Below are 23,256 nucleotides of genomic sequence, written 5' to 3'. Positions count from 1 at the left end.
GAACAGCTTCAGACTTCTCAGAGCTGAGCGAGGTGGGTGACAGGCTGGATGGGAACTGTGGCAAACGGGGGAGCCCATGTCTCTCTCCAGGGAGGGGCCCCACTGAACTCCACTTCCCTCTGCCCTGCAGGAGTGCTGACCCGGTGTGGCCAGATCCTCCAGTTTTTCAAGAGAAGCTAGAAATTTAGGTTTTACATCATCCTTAATTTTTAGATGTTGCCAACTAATTGAAAAGTTTTCAAAAACGCTATGACCTCCCCCAGTAAACCTGAAGCCTCCAGTTTGCTGTCTCTGCTGGAAATTCAGAGTCATGCCTTCATCTCCATTCACCCCACCCATTCATTCCTTCCCTCATTCGTTCATTAGACTGTTGGGTCCTTGAGCACAGGGGCTTTTGTCTTAGTCACTGCTGAACGCCCTGGTGCCCAGCACAGTGCCTGCCATACAAAGGGGACTCAGCACAGAAGGGATGAATGAATATATGAATGAATGAATGAATGAACATGTACAATCACACACTCCATTCATTCATCCATTGCTCCAGTTTGCTGTCTATTTCTTTTGTCCCCTGGAGGCTGCCCTGGTCATGGGTCCCCAGGGCCACTCCGCTGACTTGTGAGACCAGTAAAACGATTTAGGATGAAGGCACCCAAAGGACTTGCCAGCTTTTTTGGGGGCCGTATCTGGGGGATGGGTTCCCCTGGGAGCATGGAGCTTCCCTGAAGAGGACAGGGCTGCCTGGAGGTCAGATGGATTGGGGGACCCAACGTTTGTCCCAGGGCCAGCTACATAATTGGTGGGGCCCGGCGCAAAATGAAAATGTAGGACTCCTTTAAAAAAATTATTAAGAGTTTAAGACAGTGATGATAGAGCATTAAACCAAAAATGGGCCCTTTAAGTATGGGGCCCTATGTGACCACAGTGCTCACATACCCATGAAGACAGACCTCTCTGTCCCAGTCACAGGGAGGGCCCTAGGCTGCATTCGGGTCCCCAGGCAGCCTCCGTTCTCATCTGTGCCCAGGAGGCCAAGGCTGGGCCTGTTGTTCCAGAGCCTGGTCCAGCCCTGGGTCAGAATTTTTGGTTGGTGGAAGTCCCCCACCCCGGAGGCCCTTTAAGAGTATCCAGTCCAAGGTCCCCAGTGTGCAGAATGGGAGCTGAGGAAGGGCTGGTTGAGGCCTGGGACCCCAGCAGGTGGTCAGGACAGCGTGGCTGGGCACTCCTTGAGGCTGCTTGGCTGACCTCTGGCCCCTCTGCAGGCCCAGGCCCTGGCTGCTCAGGTGGCTTGAGCAGAATCTGGAGAAAATGCTGCCTCAGCCTCCGAAAACCTCCGAGGTAAGTCGAGGAAAAGGGGGAGCAGGCAGCTGACCACCCAGGAAGTGCCTACCTGCTCCAGCAGGCTGTCCTCACCCCTGGGACCCACGGAGTGGCTGCAAGAGGGGCAGGGCATTCAGGGGAAGGGTGGGCGGGGCTGGCCGGGGCAGGGAATGCACCTGACCTTCTTTCGTGACGTCACTTCCTGTTTACGACCCAGGGCTGGAGAGATGAGCCTGCAGATGCCGCCTTGGGTCCAGGTACAGGGAGGGGACCTGGGAAGGGGCTGCCTGGGATGGTCACAGACTGGGCTGGGGGTACAACTGGGGCCTGAAGGACGCTCGGGGCGGGGTTCAGGGCTTGCAGGGAGCAGGTTGTTGTGGGAGTCCTAAACCCCCCTCCCTAGTCCAGGCTGGGAAGCCAGTGGCCTGGGACAGCCTTGTGAGGTCCTGAACAAGTCCCTTCCCCTCCCTGCACCTCAGCTCTGTGTCTGTCTGATGATGAGGGGAGTTGGGGTGGTCCCAAGGGGCTCCCCACTCAGTCACGTTGGCACCTTGAATCTGGACTCCGTGCCCTAGGGGTTTCATGGAGCCCCACCATGTCATCCTTAGTCTCCTGCCCTCCCTGCTGCATAGAGCCCCCAGGACCCCCTTTGGAAATGGAGCCCGTGCCGCAGGCCCAGGAGAGCACCTCCCTGCCTGCTCCTGCCCCCCCGAAGCCCGAGGAGGAGCCGACTCCAGAGCCCCAGTCCGGCATCCAGGCCTCCTCCCTGCCGCCCCCACAGGACTCTGCCAGGTGAGCCTCCCAAATGCCTCTCCTCCCACAAGCAGCAGGCTCAGTGCGCGGCCCCAGCCCAACATCCACCAAATGAGTCTTTTAAATTAGAAAAGTAACACATGCACCTGAGAGAAAATTCAAAGGGGTTTGCAGCGCCCCCTCCCCGGGCATTCGCATCAGCAGCTTCTCCTGCTTCCGCGCATTTCCTACACGTAGACAAGCTCTGAGCACATTTCTCCTTTAAACTCACGTACCTGGCAGCAGCAAACTCTAGATACTGTTCCTCATCTCACTTTTTTCACCTAAAAACGTAACTCAGAGGTGGTTTTATGCATAGAGGTCTGCTCCATTCTTTCAACGGCTGCATAGTATGTTATACGGATGTACCAGCTTTTATTTAAGCATTCAGTGGACATTTAGGTTTGTTTCCACTTTTGCTGCAGTTAATAGCCTTGTACAGGCATCATTGCGTTCATGTGCAAGTAAATCGGAGGAAATGGAGTTGTTGGTCCAAGTGATACATGCATTTGAAATCAGGATAGGGACTTCCCTCATGGTGCAGTGGTTAAGAATCTGCCTGCCAATGCAGGGGACATGGGTTCAAGCCCTGGTCCGGGAGGATCGCACATGCCGCGGAGCAACTAAGTCCGTGTGCTACAACTACTGAGCCTGCGCTCTAGAGCCTGCAAGCCACAACTACTGAAGCTCTTGGCGCCTAGAGCCCGGGTTCCACAACAAGAGAAGCCACCGCAATGAGAAGCCCACGCACCGCAACGAAGAGTAGCCCCCGCTCGCCGCAACTAGAGAAAACCCGTGCGCAGCAACAAAGACCCAACGCAGCCAAAAATAAATAAATAAATTTATTTTTTTTTTTAAAATGAAAAAAATAAAATAAAATCAGGGTGGGTACTGCTAGGTGCTCCTGCCCTGGCAGTGTGTGAGGGACCTGAAATGCACCTTGGGGGTGGCAGGGAGGGTGGGGGGGACTGAGTTACCTGCTGGGGTCCGAACAGTAGCCAGAGGCTTTCCTGGGGAGGCCAGGGATGGGGCAGTGGTTTTCAGGGCCGGGGGCTTCAGTCCACCTTTGGGCGGGCTTGCTACCTGCCTTGGGAGGGCTCTGACTCTCTCTCTCCCCCTTGCAGGTTGATGGCATGGCTCCTGCACAGGCTGGAGATGGCCCTGCCACAGCCAGTGATCCGTGGGAAGGCTGGGGAGCAGGTCGGTGCTGGGCTGGGGGGAGTGGGGGCCTTGAGTGGTGGTTGGAGGCGTCTTGGGAGCTCAGGCAAGGGTGGGATGGTCCCTGGGTGGTGGGGAGGGCACAGAAGGAAGAAGGGAGCCTGCAGCTGGAGCTCAGCCCACCCAGCCCGCCTGTCTGCATGGCTCACACTCATTCCACACACACTCTCTGGTCACTGTGGCCACAGGGCTGAGAAGTGCTGGCCCAGCCCCTCCTGCCAGGTGGGCACAGTCAGTGGGGGAGGTGCTCCCCCGGGGCGGGGCAGAGAGGACGTGGGGTGCAGAGGAGGAGCCTCCCAGGAGCATCAAGGAAGACTTCCTAGTGGAAGCGGCCTGCAAGCTGAGAACTGAAGGGGGAGGAGGAGGAGGAAGAGGGTGGGTGAAAGTGAAGGGGGTGGTGTAGGAAGGGCCCTGCAGGCAGAGGATCAGTATGTGCAAAGGCCCAGAGGCAAGAGAGGCCTGGAATGTTCTGGGAAGAAGTGGGGCTCTCAGGAAGCCAGTGGGCCCTGTTTGCATTTCTGACGACCTAGGGCTCCCACATGGGTGGGCGGGGGGAGCAGGGCCTCCCCCATCTCTCCCTCTCCCAGAACCTCCCACCTGGCCCTTCTCTCCTGGGGACAATTGGCCATCTCCATAGAAGCACCTGGAACTGGGGGGCAGGAGGCCTGGATCGCAGTCCCCCTGCAGTAGGAGGTAGACAGGAAGCTTCAGGGTCCCTTCCCCGTGGGCTGAGCCTTCAGCCTCCACGTTCATGACCTCTGTGGGTGGCAAAGGAAGCTCAGATTTGGAGCTCCCCAACAGGAGGAAAGCGGGGTGTCCAGTGGCAGGAGCGATCAGTGGGTGAAGATGTGCTCACTGAGGGGGGGATCCCTGAGGATGGGGCTGCAGGGGGATTGTGTGGTGCTGGCGGGGAGAGGCCTTCGTGCAGACGGAACTTTGAGACAACACTCCAGGGAAGGATGGGAGAGGTTTTTCATACATAGAGAACCAGAGAGAGGGCATTCCAGGCAGGGGCCCAGCCTGGGCAAAGGAGCTGAGGTGGGACGAGGCAAGTGGTGACCCTGGTGGGGGAGTGACTGGAGGAGCGGACGACCTCTGAGGCGGGAGGGAAGAAGCAGGACAGGTATCTTCTGCAGTGTCCCGGGAGCCGTGAGGAAACCCCCTTGCACCTGCGTGTGCCGGGAGGGCTGATGGAAGCAGGGAGGCCGGTGAGGAGTCCACAGCAGTTTTTTTCTCCTTTTCTCCCCATACAGGAGCCTGACGCCCCTGTGACATGTGATGTGCAGAGCAGTAAGTGACACGTTAGTGGGTCCTCGTGTGTGTCTCCATGGGGGTTGCTTGGTCTGAGCGTGCACGGGTCGTGGGGCAGGCAGAGCCTCCGGACCTGGGGCTGGGAGAGCCCCATGTTCTGTAGGCCCCGCCTCAGGTCAGCCTGGCCAGGTCGCCAGAGCCCGGCCCAGAGCCCGATGGTGGCCGGCGGCCCCTCCTGGGAGCCGGGGGTGGGTGGATGCACACGTAGGCAGGAGCCTGGCTTGCCTTCCAGCTTCTATCCAGAAAAAATAATTCTGAGGTCAAGTTGGATGGGCCCCCCTTTCCTGCTAGGAGCCCCTGGTGAGAACTCCCCACAGCCCCCTGGGCCAGTGGGTTTGGCTAAGCAGAGTCCCTGGTTGTGGGGTGAAAGGAGGGAGATGGGCTTTCTCTCCTGGGGGAACTGGACCCCTTGAGCTGAGAGGGCATTCCCTCCCCTGTGGGGTATGTGTGCTGCCTTTTATCCCAGCTCTGCACCAGGACTGGGGCCCAGACTGAGGCCAGGAGGGGAGGGCTAGGGTCCAAAATCTGCTCTTCCTTCATTTCATGGCCTCTGGAAAGGCATGTGGTATATGGGGCATTCATTCATTCATCCATCCATCCATTCATCCATTCACAAATGCTCATGGAGGGCTGCGATGTGCCAGGCCAGTGATGAGCGCTGGAGGTGAGCAGAGCGGAGTTAAGGCCTGGGAACAGTGGCCCTATTCCACCCTGGACACAGGCCCTTGGACCGTGGGCCCGGGGCGTCCCAGGGCTGCCAGCCCCAGGCCCGCTGGGCCAATGGTGGCCTTTATGAGCACTCTGACATGGGCGGCCACCACAGGCTGGCCAGCTGTGGAGCTCGGGTGTGGGTGTGATGGGGTTTGTATAATCGTGACAGCGTCGTGAAGGGGAGGCTCAGAGCAGGGCTCGCTCAGTCTCGAGCTCGTGGCCACCCTGGAGGGCCCAGCGCGGGCCGCCTATGGCTGTTGGGGAAGGCAGAGGGGCAGAGACGTGTCCAAGGTCACAAAGCAAGTTGTCATGGAGCAGTGACTAGAGTCCCCTGGGCTAAGCAGCTGCTCAGCCAGGCCAAGGTTAGAGGAATGGAAAACCTTCCCTGGAACAGAGAGCCACCCACACGCCCCCTCCTACCAGGGGCCGCTGAGAGCTCTGAGGATGGAGTCCCCAGCCCTCTTACCCTCCTCCCTGCTCCTCTGGAAGGAGGCAGGTCTCAGCCAGCTGTAGCAGGGCCTGCCTGTGTGCCTGGAGCGTGCCGGTCATGGGTGGGCCTGGGGCAGCCATGGGGCGGACTCAGCCCCGGGGCCAGTAACCGAGGTGTGTCAGTTTCCTGGGGCTGCCGTAACAAAGGACCACGAACGGTGCCTTCAAATAGCAGAAGTGTATTCTCTCGTGGTTCGGGAGGCCAGGACCCCAAAATCAAAGTGTTGGCAGGGTTGTTTCTTTCTGGGGCTCTGAGTGGGAAAACGTGCCAGGCCTCTCTCCTGGCTCTGGTGGCTGCTGGCGATCCTTGGTGCCCCGTGGCATCTAGCTGCCCTCCAATCTCTGCCTTTTCCTCTGTGTCTGCCAAATCTCCCTCTCCTGTCTTCTATAAGGACACCAGTCATTGGATTAGGGCCCAACCTAAATCCAGCATGATCTCATCTTGAGATCTTTAACTAGTGACATCTGCAAAGACCCTACTTCCAAATAAGGTCACACAGGTAACAGAGGATAGGACTGGGATATACGTTTTTGGGGGGACACTATTCAACCCACTACAAGGGTGACCCTGAGGGGTGAGGGGTGAGTATCCCTCCCCCACTCCGTCCCCCAGCTTCCCCATCCTTTCGCTCATTCATTCCCTCCGCCTGTCCACCCCGACACCTACCCTTCTCTCTTCTCCTTTGTTTCAGGGGTGGCGGCAGCTGGAGGCCTCTGAAACAAAAGGGAGGGGAGCCTGGGAGAGTGCAGATGGACAAATGGACAGACGGATGGAAGGAAAGAAGGGTCCCCTGAAGAGAAGACCTGCAGGGGAGGGGGAGGAGGTGGCCGTCGACCCCCCTACCCTCCTTGAACCCCCTGCTTCCCGCCCCCAGTCCCAGGCAGGGTGAGGGGGAGCCAGTCCCAGAACTGCCTCTCGGAGACCAAGGTTGGCCCCTTTCCACCAGAGCAAGGGGAAGGCCAACCAAGGGCAGCCTGTGGGATTTAGGCTAGACAGCAGGAGGACTTCCCACCAGAGGCTGCGTGCGGGAAAGCCCGCGGGGACTGTCTTTGAGAAGACGCCGGCACAGCCCTCAGCATGGTGCCTGGCACACTCAGCGCCCCCCCGGGACACAGCTTTTCCCCGAAGAGGATCTCCTTAGGCTTGGCCATGTTCTCTGCCTCAAAGAGTTGGGGACTACCAGTGGACGGCAGCACGTGCTTTAATTGACATTAAAAAGCATACGGTAGCACATCAAACCTGTGATCGCATGATATTATTGCTTCAGATGAGGCTAAAGTGAGTACCTAGGTTTGAGAAGTGGGTGGATTAATATGGCCTGTGGTATTGGGGTTGCTGGAAGGAGTTAGCCGGGGGTCCTGAGCCAGTTGCCCTGGGTCCCAGCTGGCTCCACAGATGTCTTCATCTGGGGCAAGGAGTGGTTTTAAAAATTAGAATTAGTTGTCAACATTTAAAAATCAGGCGGCTTTGCATAGAAAAATCTGGCTTCTCTTGAAAACTGGGAAGATCGAGCTGTAGTGGTCCCGCGCTGTGCTTGTGAGGACAGTCTGAGTGGCAGCTGCCACCTGAGGGCAGGTGGCACCCTCCGCTTTACCCATATGCACCATCTCCCTGGCTACATAGGCCTTGGAGTTTGAGACCCCTGAGATCTCAAACTGGCAGCGAGGGGAGGGCAAGCTGGTAGACGTAATAAAATGAACATACGCCTGGAGGTGAGAGTGTACAGGGAGAGAGGTGGGCACTTCAGCTAATCTGGAGCCCAGAGTCCTTGAGGCAGAAGGTAAAACTAGAAGAGTTGGGGCCTGATGTTAGGGGACGAGGCTGTAGGCAATGGGGAGCCATTGAAGGTGGTTGAGCAGGGCAGTGACTTCACAAAGATTACTCTGAGGCTCAGCAAGCATTGGAGGCAGAGAAAGCAATCAACACAAGGGTTCTTGAACTTCCGGCCACATCTGGGGGGAGCTATGAAGGATGTCCCATGCCCAGACCTTTCCATCTGAAGAGCGTGGGAGCCTGATACTCTGCATTTTCAAGAAGCACCCACCTCCCCAGATGATTCTGATGATGGGGTAGTGGCAAGGACCGTGCTTTGAGAAATACCCAGTTAGTGAGAAGTTAGTGCTTGGAGGGTCAGATGGGAGAAGATGTGGGTCTGGACCGGGGAGAGGCAGAGGGAGTGGGTATCATGACCCAGGCCTGCCAGGGAGGATGGGGGTTTCGAGTCAAGGCCTGGGCTTTGCCAGCAACCCAGGGACCGGGCGGGGGCCTTGGCCTAGAATCCATGCTCCTGGGTTTCCTGCCTGCTGCTCCTAGAAACAGCAGCTCCCTCCGCATATGGGGCTATTGATCTGCACTGCCGGGGTCAGAACCCTATTCAGCCGCCCTGAGGGCCATCGTAGGCTGGCAGAGAGGATGCCGCGTGGGAGCTGGTGTGCCCGTGAGGGACTCCAGGGTGAAGTTTAAGCCCTGGATGGAGCAGCAGTTTCCATGTGAGTTTGAGCACCTGTGGTGCATCGTAGCCCCATCTGTGACCCGGGTGGACCCTGGAAAAGCCGGGAGAGCTGTGCATCAGATGCCTGCAGAGAGGGCTGGGAACTCCACGGGAGGGAGGGCCCTGCCCAGGGATTGGTATCCCCTGCCTGCCCTTCCTGGCTGGTACCCTCCGGCACCATCCTCTTCCTTGGCTGTAAAATGGGGACAGGCCTGGCACAAAGATGAAAGGAGGAAGTGTTTATAAAATGCCTACTCACTAATTAGTACCTAAAAAGAAAGGGTTAATGCAAGGGAAAGCAAGGATGCAAGCAAGGACGGCCTCCAGCGCCCATTATGGAGTGGCCGCCAATGGCAGGGAGGCGCTCCTGGGGCATGTTTGTCACTTGGGATAGCACCAGGGAAATGAGTCAGGGGACCTGGCGCTGCTTCCAGCATCCTGTGTGGCCTTGGACAAGTCGCTCATCCTCTCTGGTCGATAAGATGGAGGAGAGTAGTGTTCTTACCCTGCAGGGTTGCAGGGTTGAAAGCTCATGAGCTCACAGGCCAGGGGATATTCTCTCCCCTGGATGTCACCTGGATGTCAGGCAGGAACTTGAACCCTCAGGGGCTGATCAGGATGAAGACACTGCAACATTACTGGGTGGCAACATAGAACGACACATACCTGTGACATGTATGTCCCGCCAATGGATTCAGGGCTACAGTTGGAGGATGCCCCCTGGTCAACCCCCAGGGCTGCTTGTAGAGATGGGGGAGCCAGGACCGTAGTTCAGGAAGCATGTGGGAGGCTTCCCTGGAGGGCAGGCAGTAACCTCCTCTGTGAGGCCATCGGTACCTGGAAGCCAGGAGGCAGGAGTGGGGAGTGAGGTGACTCTTGGAAGGCAGACAGCCCCGTGCCTGGCACGTGGGGAGCACCCCGTAAAAGAAGGTATTAACCTGCATCTCAGCGTGCTCACCTGTAAAATGGGGAATAAGATATAAAAGAGGGAAAATAAAATGGGAGTAATAGTTATTCCCACTTCAAAAGGTTGATGTGAGGACTGATGGAGTTAGTCCATGTAAATCACTTAGCACAGGGCCTGGCATATAGTAAATGCTCAACAAATGTAGCTGGTGCTGTTATTATTACCATTACTATTATTAATATTATTAGTGTACACCATGAACAATAACTTCCAAAGTCAAAGGCTAAGACTTGAGGCTAGCTTCCATTTAAAGTCGCCATTAGTAATTCATGCCTGGCCTGAAGGCCACCAAGACCGCTGGAGCTTTTTGGGAACACCTGCTACCAGGCAATCTCCACCTTTCTCCTGTCTTGGGGTGGGCTTAGGCTCCTGATGAGACTCCCCTGCACCCACTTCTGCCAAGGTCACAGCCCCACAGTGTTTTCATTGCCAGGGACCAGGGTACGTGGAGAAGTGTTGAAAGTGAGACCACCTCCACGAGAAAGTCAAGTTCCCTTGGAGGTTGGAGCCTCTAGTCCAGGAGGAAGTCTTCCTAGACCCCCAGAAGGAGGTTCTGAGATTATGGGCATGTAGTACGCTGTCACCAGGGGGTGGCGTCTAGAGAACAGGTGGTGGGCAAGCTTTGTCTGCATCCCTCGGGACATTCCAGGCCACTGCACCTGGATGTGGCAGGGTGGACTTCGAGCCTGGGTCTCTTGGCATCACCTGCAGTGCTGTGGCGGAAGCATAGTTTCTGCTTCTGCACAAACCTCCAAGAAGGAGGCTCCGGTGAGAAACAAGACTAACTGTAACTGAAGCTCTGTCTCAAGGGGAAAAAGAGAGGGAAAACTAATGGAGGGAGACAGGATGAGTGATTGTGGGCTTCAGCCCATCGCTTTAGCACTGACCTGGTTGTCAGTGGTCCCACTGATAGCGGTGCCCTTTCTGCTGCTTGGCTGAGAGCTGGCATGTAGCTGGTGGTGACCAAGGCTCCCTGTGTGGTCCCTGGGACTCAGAGGCCCAGGCCCACTCTCCCCCACACCCTGTGTCCCCTGTAGTCACCATCCTCCCGGGAGAGCAAGAGGAGCCCAATCTCATCCTAGAAGATGTTGACCCTCCCTGGGAAGAAGATGAGCATCGGGAGGTCAGCAGCAGCCCACAGGGCGCAGAGGCAGCTCCAGCTGATGAAGAGGAGAGCGAGGTGGTGGAGCAGATGCCCAGGTGGGAGCCAGAGAAAGCCCTGAAAAAAACAGTGCTTGGGAAGATAACAGGCACATGGTACAGAATCCCAAAGGTATAAAAGGGCATAGAGCGGGGACCAAGTCTGCCTCTTCCTCCCTTTCCCTCCCACCAGACGCCCATCCCTCTCCCCACGGGCACAGTGGCTGCCAGCATCTTCTGTACCTTTCCAGGGCCCATCTGAGCATATATGAGCATGGATTCCCTTCATTTTCTGTACAAAAGATAGCATATCACATGCACCGACCTATCTGCACCTTGCTACATTCATTCAACAATGTACCTTAAGATCTTTCCACATTTAGTACGTGGAGATCATCCTCATTTTTTTTTACAACTGCATAGTATTCCATCATATGAATATGCCAGAATGTATTTAACCTGTCCGCTATTGATGACCATTTAGGTTGATTCCAAAATTTTATTATTATAAACAATTCTGCGACAAGCACTCTTGTCCACATGTCCTTGCATGTGCATGTGTGTACCCCCTGCAGGACACATTTCCAGAAGGGAGTTGCAAGGTCCTCGGGGAAGGGAATGTGTAGCCGTGGCAGTGATGTCTGGGTCACCCTCCGCAGGGGCTGAACCATCTTAGTTCCCACCTGTGAGCTGGGTGATAGCTGCTCAAGCCAGGAGGCCTCAGGTCCTCAGGCCCATGAGCTACATTGCAAAGATGGGGAAACTGAGGTCCAGGGAGGATCAGGGGCTGACCTAGGGTCAGCACCAGGACAGTTGGGGGCCAGGACCAGCCCCTGATGCACTGAGGGAGCCCTGTTACTAGAGAGAAGCCGGGGCTGCTCAGGCAGGGCTCCCCAGGTAAAGTCTTGGGTGGGAAGTTAAGGTCTGGTCTCTGGGGGGGGGGGGTCACAGTCCATCGTACTGAAAATGGGGGTCAGGAGGTGGATTCGGGGTACAGCTACAGGCGACCTCACCTCCTGCCTTTGACCTCAACTCAGGGAGCTGCCTCAGATTCAAGAGGAGAAAGAAGACGAGGAGGAGGAGGACGCAGAGGAGGAGGAGGATGGAGAGGAGGAGGAGGAGGACGCAGAGGAGGAGGAGGTCGCAGAGGAGGAGGAGGACGCAGAGGAGAAGGAGGTCGCAGAGGAGGAGGAGGACGGAAAGGAGGAGGAGGATGGAAAGGAGGAGGAGGTTGCAGAGGAGGAGGAGGACGCAGAGGAGGAGGAGGACGGAAAGGAGGAGGAGGACGGAAAGGAGGAGGAGGACGCAGAGGAGGAGGAGGACGCAGAGGAGGAGGAGGTCGCAGAGGAGGAGGAGGACGGAAAGGAGGAGGACGAAGAGAAAGAGGAGGAGGACGGAAAGGAGGAGGAGGACGGAAAGGAGGAGGAGGTTGCAGAGGAGGAGGAGGACGGAAAGGAAGAGGAGGATGCAGAGGAGGAGGTCGCAGAGGAGGAGGAGGACGGAAAGGAGGAGGAGGTTGCAGAGGAGGAGGAGGACGGAAAGGAAGAGGAGGATGCAGAGGAGGAGATCGCAGAGGAGGAGGAGGACGCAGAGGAGGAGGTCGCAGAGGAGGAGGAGGTCGCAGAGGAGGAGGACGAAGAGAAAGAGGAGGAGGACGGAAAGGAGGAGGAGGACGGAAAGGAGGAAGAGGTCACAGAGGAGGAGAAGGAGGACCGAAAGGAAGAGGACGACCAAGAGAAGGAGGAGGAGGACCGAAAGGAAGAGGAGGACGCAGAGGAGGAGGAGGAGGACCGAAAGGAGGAGGAGGATGCTGAGGAGGAGGAGGACGAAGAGACGGAGGAGCCTGAGTAAGGACCCATGCCCCTGGCTGAGGGATGGCCCAGGGAGGGGCTGCCAGGGCTTCTGGGGTGAGGGTGCTTTCTGCCGCTCATGGGAGCTCCTCCCTTTGTTCCGTGCTGTGTGCTGTGCCGCTGGGCACTGACCAGAAAGGCTGAGGCAGTGCTGGGGGACCCCACTGTGCTCATAATGACCTTGGGATTCACAGTACCTAATACTCAGCGACCACCTCCACGCCACCCACACTCACACATACAGATGTAGAATGCACCTCCACGGGGTGGGTATTTTTGTCTGTTGCCTTCACTGCCATGTCTCCAGAGCCTAGAACAGTGCCTAGCACAGTAGGCACCAAATCAGTGTTGGTTGAATGCATGGAAGGATGCACAGACCCATGCAGTGGGCGCCCAGCCCTCCTGTGTAATTAACAAAGCCAAGGCGCAGAGCTGTCTCTGTCCCTCACACCCTCCCCAACAGTCGGTCCCCAATGGTTGCCTTTGATCCCTCTTAAGGCTGCCCTGGATTCTGCTCTATCGTCCATAATGGTTGATTCTGTATCCACATCCATAAAAATTTCAACATCAGAACACACAAAAGAATTCAGTTACAGTAAGAGCTTAAAAATGGAACTCAGAAACCGCTAAAAGTTATAATTCAAACTTGCCAAGAGACTAGATCTTAATTATTCCCACCACTGAAAAGAAATGATAATTAGGTGATGTGATAGAGTGCCCATTATCGCTACAATGGCAACCATATCATAATATACAAATGTATCAGTCAGCATGTTGTATACCTTATAAAATGTTATATGTCAAATATATTTGAATAATAAGAAAAGAAACCACTAAGAGGGAGATGATTCTGAGCAATGTGGGCTGCACAGAAGGGCAGATGGCTGGATGCCTGAGTGGAGTTAGGGGATGAGAGGCTGGACCAGAGATGTAAAGATGGGCGTCTGATCTCATAGACGGAATGAAAGTGGGGTTGGAGGAGTTGCCCGGGGAGTGAGTGTAGATGGAGGAGAGGCCAAAATGCCAGATCAGAGGTCAGGGAGACGAGGAGGAACCAGAAAGGACCAAGGAGGGGGAGGCGCCCATGGGGGGTGAGGGAAATGAGAAGAGTGTGAGGCCTGGAGGCCCAGTTGGAAAGTGTCTCAAGGAGGAGGGAGGGAACTGCTGCCTTGCGAGCAGCCCGCATGTCCCGGGAAGAGTGACAGTGTAGCTCGTGGAAGTGGTGGGAGATGATCCTTCAGAGGTGGTGGGGCCAGATTGTGAAGGCCTTGAACTTGATTTCCCGGGAGCAATGGGGAGCCATGGAAGGTTTGTGAGCAGGGAAGTGACACAGGCTGGCAGCTGCATTGTGCAGAGACTGAGGCAGGAGGAGCAGCGAGGTGGCTGTTGTACCGCAGATCAGGCCAGATGGTTTAACCTGTCCCCTGGCTCTATCCCCTTGTATTATTCCCTGTCCCTGTCACTCTGCCCTCTGTGGTACCCCCGGCCCGTACACTTCCTCCCTGTCCCTTTGGCCATGGCCTGAGGCGAGGTAGCATCACAAATGTTAGGAGCACAAGCTTTTCTTCTCTCAGCAGAGTGACCTGGGCAAGTGGCTGATGGGCACAGAGCTTCTGCCTCCACATCTCTAAAATGGGGGGAGAGGTTGATAACAGCCCCTCCTGAGTGGTCAGAGGGCTGGCTGTGAGAACAGATGCGGTAGGACCTGGTGTGGAGTAAGTGCTCCATCAAAAGTCACCCATCTTCTCATCCCTACTGAGGGTCACTTTTAGTCCCAGTCAGGAAAGAGTTAAACCATGAGGCCACACAGGATTTGGGGGCTAGAAGCCTGCTTAGTGTCATCTACTTTGGGTCTACGCTTGCCCAGTTCACCTATAATCTTTCCATCCTCAGCAAGAGGCCACACAGCTACTTGATTGCCTCCAATAACAGGGAGCTCACAACCTTTCAAAGGCTGTCCATTCCATCCATATGCACCTCTGACTTAGGAAATTATTTATTCTGCCAAAACTATGGCTTCTGTAACCCAGTCCTAATTCTACCCTCCAGGCTTCTCCAGAGCCAGGATGCTCTCATTAACAGGTAACTGCCCCTCCCCTAAACGAAGACCTTAGATGCTGCCTGGCTGCATTAGTGCAGTTCTGTTTGCCCCCTGCTTTCACCTGCCTCTGTGTAGAGTGCAGAGACCTGAGCTGTTCCGCCACCAAACCCGTATGCCCAACACATAGGCCTGCAAATCTCTTTATATGTCACAGCTCCTGAGCTAAAACACCACTTGAAAGCCAGTGAGCCAATGTGCACACACACAGGCACACGCACTAACTACATACGTGTTCTCTGCACAGTACACACAGACACACACACACATATCTGCACCGCACATACACACCTGCACACAGACACAGCCACACATGCTGGGTTATGTGCACACTTATGTGTAGGCAGGGCACTTACACACACAGCCTGCATACATGCACAGCAACACACACACGGGCACACGTGTACACACTTGCACATATCCACACTAGACACAAGCGCATACATTCAGTTACCTACAAACAGTGCAGGCACACACAGGCTCATACAGATGTTCACCCAGAGCTTCAAACTCAGGGCACTTTGGGGTCTGGGGCCCCAGGTAGGGACGAGGGCCCTGTGGTGACAGAGCCAGTGATCCCAGGGCCAAGGCCAGAGGGTGTCAGGCGTGGGACAGGTGGGCTGGGCTGTCACTGGCTGGGGAAGGATGCTTTTGCCAGTTTTGCGGAGGCACAGGGGTTACTGATGACGCGCGAGCCCTGGTAACGGGCAGATGGTCGCCTAGCGACCTGGTCTCTGCTGGCAACAACTCAGCTTTTCATAGCAACGGAAGCCTTTTGGTCCCCACCTGGCCTCCCTGGGGGCATTTCCGCAGAGTTCCCCGCACATCCCCTCAATCTGATTAGAAGCAGGAAGGATTGGTGGCTCATCTGCCACCCGAGCCACATTGGCTCCAGAGCTGGCCTCACAGGCTCGGGGCTGGGCTCGGGCTCCCCCAATTCTCCACTGGCATGCACCGACCTGGGGCTTGGAATGAATGTCATCGCCCCCAGCTGAACTCCTGCACCACGGGCGTCCTTGTCGGCAAAGACAGCGAGACCCAAGTAGGTGGCTGCTTCTCCCTAAGGGCTCCCCTCCTTCCTTCTTCCGGGGCTGGGGTACCGGGTGAAGAGTCTGCCGAAGGCAACAGTGAGGACCTTAACTTGGGGGCTCAGCCTGTTTCGTGACTTGGGGGAGGACAGTGGGCTGGTAAACTCTTGCCAGCTGGCTGTTGCTGCTACTCCCCACACCTTTAACTCGGAGAGCCAGGACCTCTGGGATGCCCACCTCAGCCAGTCTGTCTGATCCTCTACTTGGAAATCCCTGGGACTTGGGAACTTTCCAGAAGTTGATGGCCCACTGCATCTGGGCTGGTCAAGAGGGGGCCTTAGCAGGCACCAGGCATACTGCCAACCAGGGGCAACATGATTTGGGGGTACATGGGTCCCCAAACAGCCCCTGGTGGAGCTGACAGGGCCACTGTAAGGCTTGTTACGTGTCTCGGTAGCTGGAGATGTTTGTGCAAAATGTTCCGCAATCTGTGTGGGTGAGTCACAGACCTGCAGAAGGCCGCCTCCTCTGGGATTTATGATAATAATGACAAGAACAGTCATAATAACAGCTGTCACCTGATTAGCACTTGTTTTCCGTGCCAGACGTTGTGCTAAGGCTCCTACTGCTAATCCCATTTCACAGATGAGAGAACTGGGGCTCAGAGATAGCAGCCCACACATCCACGGGTGGCCTGCCAGCGAGCGCAGAGCTGGGATTCCGTCCCAGGTCAGGCTGGGCTGCTAAGCGGACACCTGGTACTACAGACGAGGAAAGCTGCTTACCAGTGTTTACAGATGGAGAATCCAGATGATGCCGGACGTGGGGAGGTTTTTTGAGTTTTCCGTGAGCTTCTCACTGGCCCTTCTGACCTCATTCAAATAAGCCAGTCTGTACAGTACAGGCTGGATGAGTCCTACCCATTTGACAGATAAGCAAACGCAGGCTTCCCGGGGACTTGCTTTCCAGGCCAGATTCTAGAATGAGCAAGACCCCAGGAAGCCTCTGACTGGGACTGTGGGAAGTTCATTTCCTGGGCCTTTGTGCTCTGAGAACCGAGGAGGCCCCTGCATCTGTTCCAGGGAAGGAGAATCCAGTCTGCCCCTCGCAGCACAAGCCCATCCCACCCTTCCGGGCAGGGCCGACTTCTCTGTCAGGTGTGGAAGGCACGGTTCCCATAATACTTTTAGAGGCCCCCCAAAAACATTTTAATTTCTTTTAAAATCAGACCAAGAAATGCACTTTTAGATGGAAGAGAATATTTTAATATATAATATTAACATATTAATCTTCGTATGAATGCAGTCACAAAATGGAATTTGAAAAATATATTTATGGAGGAAGGAGCCCGTGAAGGCTGAAGTGCCCAGGCCCTATGAAAGTCATAATATGCCCTTTTCTTCAAGAAAAGCTGTTTCTTCCTGGGCAGGGTAGAGAGTGTGACTCTGACCATTCAGGCCCCTCACAATGGAAATGCGTATGCAATGAAGAGAAATAAAGTGAGTTAGGTGCTTGGATCCTCCAAACACTCGCCTCACTCCTCCACGTCACCTGGGGCTGTGCAGACACTCAGAGGCAGGCAGTGGAGTATTAAAGACTTGGTGCTGGGGTCAGAGACACCCATCTTTTATCCAGGTTCACCTGGTGCAGGCTGTGTGACCTTGGACAGGCCATCTGACCTCTCTGAGCCTCCGATTTCTAAGCTCAAATAGGATCAGTCATAGCTGGGCTCTCGGGTTTATTTGGGTGAGGATTTGGTGAGACACTGTGTGTGCCATGTGCTTGGGCTAGTGCCTGGCACACAGCCCTTGGGAGCTGCTGTGACAGTATGATTACTGGCTGATTCCTGCTCCCAGGCTGCTGGCTCCAAACTGACTGGGCTGTAATTCCGTCCCCATCTCGTCACCCACCTCAGGAGGGCTGAGACTTGGCCCTCTGGGTAAAGGATGGGGAATTCAGGTTTTCTGGGCAGCAGATGCCAAAGAACATCCTCCAGGAGCCCCTTGGCGACAGTGGTCCATGGCATGGGGTGAGGCCGTTAGGAAGCAGAATCTAATTCTAAACACAAAAATCACATTAGCCCTTGGTCCCAAGTCATCATTTTAACCCAGAGATTGCACACAGGCATCTCAGGGCCCAATTTAGTCTGGAAACAGGCTCTTTTGTATATTGACATATTAATATAGATATTAATATAGATAATACAGATGTTAATATAGATCTATTAATTTGGATTAATTATCAGCATCTAGAGATGCGGAGGTCCCACCTTTAAAACGTGTAGTTCAGGCTCCTCTTGAAAATCAGCAGATCTGGCCACGGGACTCCCATTCCAAGCAGAGTGGGGTTGCTGACTCAGATGGGCACAGGTTCTCTCCTCCCTATAGTCTCACCCTGGCCCCCGTCACTCATGTATGCCTCTGCCTGGTCCAGGGACCCCTGAAACCTTCAGCAGTTGCAGTGTGGCTCTGATCTCATGGCATGGAAAAAACCAGGGTCTGTGTCCGAGGTTTGTGTGATGTGGGACAATTTGCTGTGTGATTTTGGCCAGGCCAATTGACCTCTCTGTGCCTCACTTTTCTCATACTCTCTGCTCTGCCTATATCCCCAAGGTTGCCTGGAGACTCTCAGAGGGGAAATGCTGGGCATAGATTTTGAACACTCTACAGTGCCCTTTGGTCAGCCCCCAAAGGACAGTTCCTCAAAACCGTCCTCCGTGATTTTCTTTGCACTTGCTGTTCCCCTTTCCTGGACACTATTCCCTACCTATTCCCAGCTCACAGGCCACCTCCTCTGGGAAGCCCTCCTTCCTAGGCAGAATTGTGCTGTGCCCTTCATAGCTACTTGCTCCAGAGTGTGACTCAGACTGGGAACTTGTTAGCAGGATGTGAGATCTGCCACCTGCCCTGTGCTGGGAGCTTCAAGAGGGCGAGGACCTATCCTTAGGCGTCTTTGTGCCCCAGCTCCTGGCACAGAGCCTGGCACTCAGCACAGTTCAGGAAACATTTAACACCCCTAACCCCGGCCCTTCCCTCCTGCCCCCTCGCAGTCACAGTGTCCTGCTGGATAGCTGCCTGGTGGCGCAGGGCGGCGAGGACCAGAGTGGAGTAGGCGGAACTGAGCACCAGAGCGCCTCACACCAGGTATGGAGCAGCACCAGGCCTGGCGCCCGAGCTACCTCGGAGGCCTGGACTGGAGTCGGCGGAAGGGGCTGGGCCTTGTCCCCTTTGCTTACAGGGGCGGGGTTTGGCTGATGAGATGCCCACAGGACAGAGGTGAGCAGGGTGGTGCGTGCTGTGAGGCCCTGCTTGTAGCAGGGGTCAGATGGTGTCAGGAAGGGCCCCGGGTGGTATGGCCATGGGTGGGAGCAGTGGGCTTAGACTCCAGTCCTCACGTGGCTGTGTGACCCTGGGCAAGTCACCTCCCCACTCTGGGCCTCAGTGGCCACCTCTGTAAAATGGGGCTAAAAACCTTTCCCTGGAGTATTGTATACAGTTCTACGCTGTGAAGTGTGTGGTGCCGGATGGAGAGTGCCGTGGTGGCTGCTTTAGGTGCTTTGTCCCCACACGCAGAGGGCTGCCCGAGAATTTCCCCTCATTACATGTGACAGGTCCAGGTGTTGGGGCCTGGGGCTCCTGTGTGCACTGGATGCCCCAGAAGGTGAGCTGGAGGGTATGACCAAAAAGGCAGGGCCAGGACTAGTCTTGGGGCCCATCCTGAGGGTAGATCCCCCCACAGGGGCTGGGCTGGACTAGGGCTAGGACAGGGCTTGATGGTCACAGCTTCGGTTTCCTCTTTATCTTTTGCAGGAGCTGCAGGAGGAGGCCGCGGCCGCCAGCTCAGGAGGTAGGTGTGTGGTGGGGTTGCATAAGAATGTCCAGGATGCTTTCAGGCTGGGGGCAGCCAGGGTACAGGGGCAAACCCTCCTCCTCTCCCTCTCAACTCGTCCCCCAACCCCATCCTATCCTCAGGCAAAACCCATTCTGTGCATCTTAGGGCCATGTTGTCAGAGCCTGATGATGTATTTCAAAGGCCCCAGGGGAATTGCACTGAGGCCCCCCAGGACCCCAGGAGGCCTGGGGAAACCGTACTCCCAGCCAACCCCTCCTGCCAACCCCCTCACTGGGAACGCAGCTCTCTAGGTTACTGCCCAGTGAGGATTTGGTTCAAATGTAAAGTACCTGAGTGAAAATTGGGGCCAGAGCTCGCTAAGGGCGTGTCCTAGACTCTGTCTTTTGAGCTTTTCCTTACTGCTAAGATCCCCAGCACAATTTGATTATTTATCACTCCCACCCCTAATCCTGAGAACTTCAGGGATGATGGGGACAGACTCTAGGGGAGTGAGGGTGTCTGGACACTGAGCTCTGGCCTTGCAAACTTCCACAGGCCTCAAGACACTGGTGGTGCTCCATCTGCCCTTTGAGGCAGACAGACCATTTTACAGATGAGAAAACTGAGGCTCCATGTGGGCAGCATTTGGCTCAGTGGTCAAGGACACAGACCTACGTTTCACTATTGGCTCCTCCCTCTTCCTCGCTCTGTGACCTGGAGCCAGTTCTGTGACCTCTCTTAACTGTGGCTCCCAAATCAAGAAAGAGGGGGCTATAACAGTACCTACCTCACTGGGTTGCCGGGCAGAGTGGGGGTGACAGTGCATCACTGGAACTGAAAGAAGAGACCATAATAGGGACCATGACAATGATGTTTGTGTCCCAGGCAGCCACTGACGCAAATTGGACTGAACCCGGGTGTCTCAACCCCAGGTGTCCTGAGCCTGCCCCCCACCTGATCTTTGAAAAACATCCTCTGTTAACTTTAACCCAAATCTGCCGGAAACCTACTAAGTCTGCACCCCACATGGATGAACAAGACCAGGATCACCCGGTTGCAGACTCAGGTTCCGTGGGGCTGGTTCCACCCCCTTCCTCAGGTTCTTTGGAAGCAGGTGGCCTGGGAACCACACTTTGAGAAACAGTGAAGCACAGCCCTTTGTCTGCTTCTACTCGAAAGTGTGGATCTTGAACCAGCAGCTTTGGTGTCGCCTGGGAGCTGGTTAGAAATGCAGAATCCCAGGCCCCATCCCAGACCTGCTGAACCAGAATCTGCATTGTTAACAAGATCCCTGGTGATTTCTCTGTGCATTTGTGTTTGAGAGGCAATGGCCTTGAGCCCTTGTTCTCAATCGTGACTGCACATTGGAATCATTTGGGGAGATTTAAAAATCCGGGTGCCAGTCCTCACCCCAGACCATTAAATCAGAATCTCTGGGGATGGGCCCACGCATCAGGCATTTCCAGACCTGCCCAGGCGATTCCAATATGCAGCCCATTTGGGGAAACAGGGACCTAGGAAAAGTTATTGCTTCTGGTTGGAAGTGAAATTAATTGAGCTCCAGGATTTCTTTGGGATGGAAAATCCTACCAGGCTAAGAACGTTTGAGTCTGTGAGCCTAAGCCTGAGGAGTTCTGGGTTCTCTGACTCTAATTTCTTTGAGTCTAAAGTATGAAATGCTACGATGGTGGGTTAGCAGAGAAAGCTCCAGAGCTGGGGCGCTCAGGGCAGGGCTCTCTCTCAGAGCTGTTGGGCGGACGACGAGCCGCATGACTGGTGACACTCTTGACACTGAACTCCGGGGACGAGAGTGATGCTCCAGACTTTGCGTGCAGCTGCTGCAAGCGCAGGCGGGCACCGGGCTGGTGTGTGTTGGCGCTGGTGGGGAAGAGCCCCACCTGCCCTGCCTCTCCCAACTCTGTGCTCCTCATTGCAGTCCCCAGGGTCCCGCCTCTGCCTGAGATCCCCTGCCCCCAGCACCATGGCTAAACCAGGCCGGGACATGGAGCTGAATCGCCTGGTCCGGGACAAGCCACCTGGCCAAGTGACCCCCGGGCTTGCTCCCCCAAACCTGGTGGAGCACCTCCCCAATGTGCCCAGCTACCACCCCCCGATCACCCGCATCCCTGTCCTCATCTTCCGGAGGACAGCCTTGTCCAACTCCAGCTTCGCCAAGGAGACCAGGAGCTCCATCCGTCGCCTAGGTAGCGTGAAATTGACCACCCAGCGCGCTGGTGTCTGTGGTGTGCTTCTGCATGGCTTGGGCTCTTTCCTGCATGGGTGCCATGGTCTTGGCGTGGGACCACTATTTGGGCTCATGGAACACCACCCCTTCTTCCTCTGCTGACCAGTGCCTTCATCTTGCTTTGTGGTGACTTGAAGGGTATTAGTCCCCTTCTCTCTGTGCCTAAAATTCCACAATTAGCAATTCATTTCTTTGGGTTAAACATGGCTTTTTGCAGATCATCAATTTTTATACAGGTAGTCACTCATACCTGAGTTTAAACAAGTCCCTCAGATCTCCAGGCCAAGAGGCTTGGGGCAGGGAGCTGGGTGGGGGAAGAGAATAATCAGGGGAATGGAACAGAAGAGGAATGTGGAGGTCCGTTGCAGACAGAATCTACTGACCTTGAGAGTTGGCTGGGAGCTAGACTTTCTGAGGACTGCTGTTATCTGCTCAGCAAATTCCCTTTCAGGAAAGGGGAGGCCCCCAGGTGCTGACAGGCAGACCCAGAGGAGGCGTCCTCAGGGGCCAGTGCAGAGAGAGAGCCAGTCTGGATCCATTTAATTGTGACAAGATCCCCGCAGTGGCCTTCGGGCTCCTGCTGTTTGCTGCCTGATGACAAAGTGCTGGGGGACATACTGGTGCCTCTGGGCTAACCCCTGTCACTTTCTGCCTTGACTCAAACCAGACCTGCCATTTTCCCTTTAATTTGTTTGTTTTTGGATTACACTGGGCAAGGTTGCCTCTGAGATTCACAGGCAGGTCGAGCTGAACATTTCACAAGAAGAGATCCACTCTCGTCCTCTCCCTCCTCCTGGCTTGGGGTGGGCACAGAGTTGGGGCAAGGTGGCACGTGATCAACCCCGTGACAGGGGATGACACGCCAGGCTCAGTGTTCCGGGCAAGGCCTAAATCTCCTCACTCCAAAGGGTCCTCCATGTCCTCTACCCTTATATCGCGGCTCGATTTTTGTGCATTCTGTACCAGCTCTGCATTTATTTGCTTACTATCTTTCTTTCAGTGGATTCACTTTTTCATTTAATTGAGTGTATTTAAACAGGAAGCTTTACATTATAATTCAAATGGAAAACCAGCATGGCCTGCCATAAATATAGAGAAGGCATAAATAGAAATAACCACAAAGGTATGGAGAACAATGTAGAGTTGGTAGTTTCCAGTGAGGTACGTGGCCTGCTGAAGGCTCATAGCTGAGTCTGCTCTCCCAGCTGCAAAGGGGGATTCAGACGTGTCAGAGAGGTGTTAAGGCCATAGCAGCACTAACCTGAGGCTTTCTCTCTGCCTTCTCAGGATCCAGACAGAACCGGACAGGGAGGAATGGTTCCGTTCTGTCATCCTTTGCCTTGGCTGTGCCATCTAAAATCATTGTGTGCCTTCTCTGGTCCCTGGGAGCCCCACACTTTGAGAAATAGTCCCAGTGACACATTGGCACAGTGGGTTGAACCGGCTGTCATTGACACATGATGATTTTATTTTATTTACTGATGAATAGGCAAGGATGTTTACTGCAGCACTGTTTAAATATTCATTAATACAGGCTATTTTTTTAAAATTAATTAATTTATTTATGGCTGTGTTGGGTCTTTGTTTCTGTGTGAGGGCTTTCTCTAGTTGTGGCAAGCGGGGGCCACTCTTCATCGCTGTGCGCGGGCCTCTCACTATCGCGGCCTCTCTTGTTGCAGAGCACAGGCTCCAGACGCGCAGGCTCAGTAATTGTGGCTCACGGGCTCAGTTGCTCCGCGGCATGTGGGATCTTCCCAGACCAGGACT

General features: G+C 55.1%; 1 protein-coding gene across 1 annotated transcript in view; it reads left to right on the top strand.

Moving 5' to 3' along the window:
• Nucleotides 1–23,256, top strand: part of CNGB1 (cyclic nucleotide gated channel subunit beta 1) — a gene marked incomplete at its 3' end in the record, with an annotated part of 70,440 nt that overhangs the window by 6,976 nt on the left and 40,208 nt on the right. Inside the window, exons 8-18 of the mRNA XM_036832325.1 lie at nucleotides 1,260–1,335; nucleotides 1,535–1,574; nucleotides 1,950–2,109; nucleotides 3,234–3,309; nucleotides 4,581–4,617; nucleotides 10,335–10,497; nucleotides 11,475–11,613; nucleotides 11,644–11,877; nucleotides 12,244–12,284; nucleotides 18,463–18,556; nucleotides 19,223–19,259. Coding sequence (XP_036688220.1) covers nucleotides 1,260–1,335; nucleotides 1,535–1,574; nucleotides 1,950–2,109; nucleotides 3,234–3,309; nucleotides 4,581–4,617; nucleotides 10,335–10,497; nucleotides 11,475–11,613; nucleotides 11,644–11,877; nucleotides 12,244–12,284; nucleotides 18,463–18,556; nucleotides 19,223–19,259 — 1,097 coding nt within the window. The remainder of the gene's footprint in view (nucleotides 1–1,259; nucleotides 1,336–1,534; nucleotides 1,575–1,949; nucleotides 2,110–3,233; nucleotides 3,310–4,580; nucleotides 4,618–10,334; nucleotides 10,498–11,474; nucleotides 11,614–11,643; nucleotides 11,878–12,243; nucleotides 12,285–18,462; nucleotides 18,557–19,222; nucleotides 19,260–23,256) is intronic.

The sequence above is a fragment of the Balaenoptera musculus genome, chromosome 19 (genome assembly GCF_009873245.2).
Source record: "Balaenoptera musculus isolate JJ_BM4_2016_0621 chromosome 19, mBalMus1.pri.v3, whole genome shotgun sequence".
In the NCBI taxonomy this organism is placed as follows: Eukaryota; Metazoa; Chordata; class Mammalia; order Artiodactyla; family Balaenopteridae; genus Balaenoptera; species Balaenoptera musculus.
The sequence above is the reverse complement of the archived record's forward strand: the minus strand, read 5'-3'. Positions and strand labels throughout refer to the sequence as shown.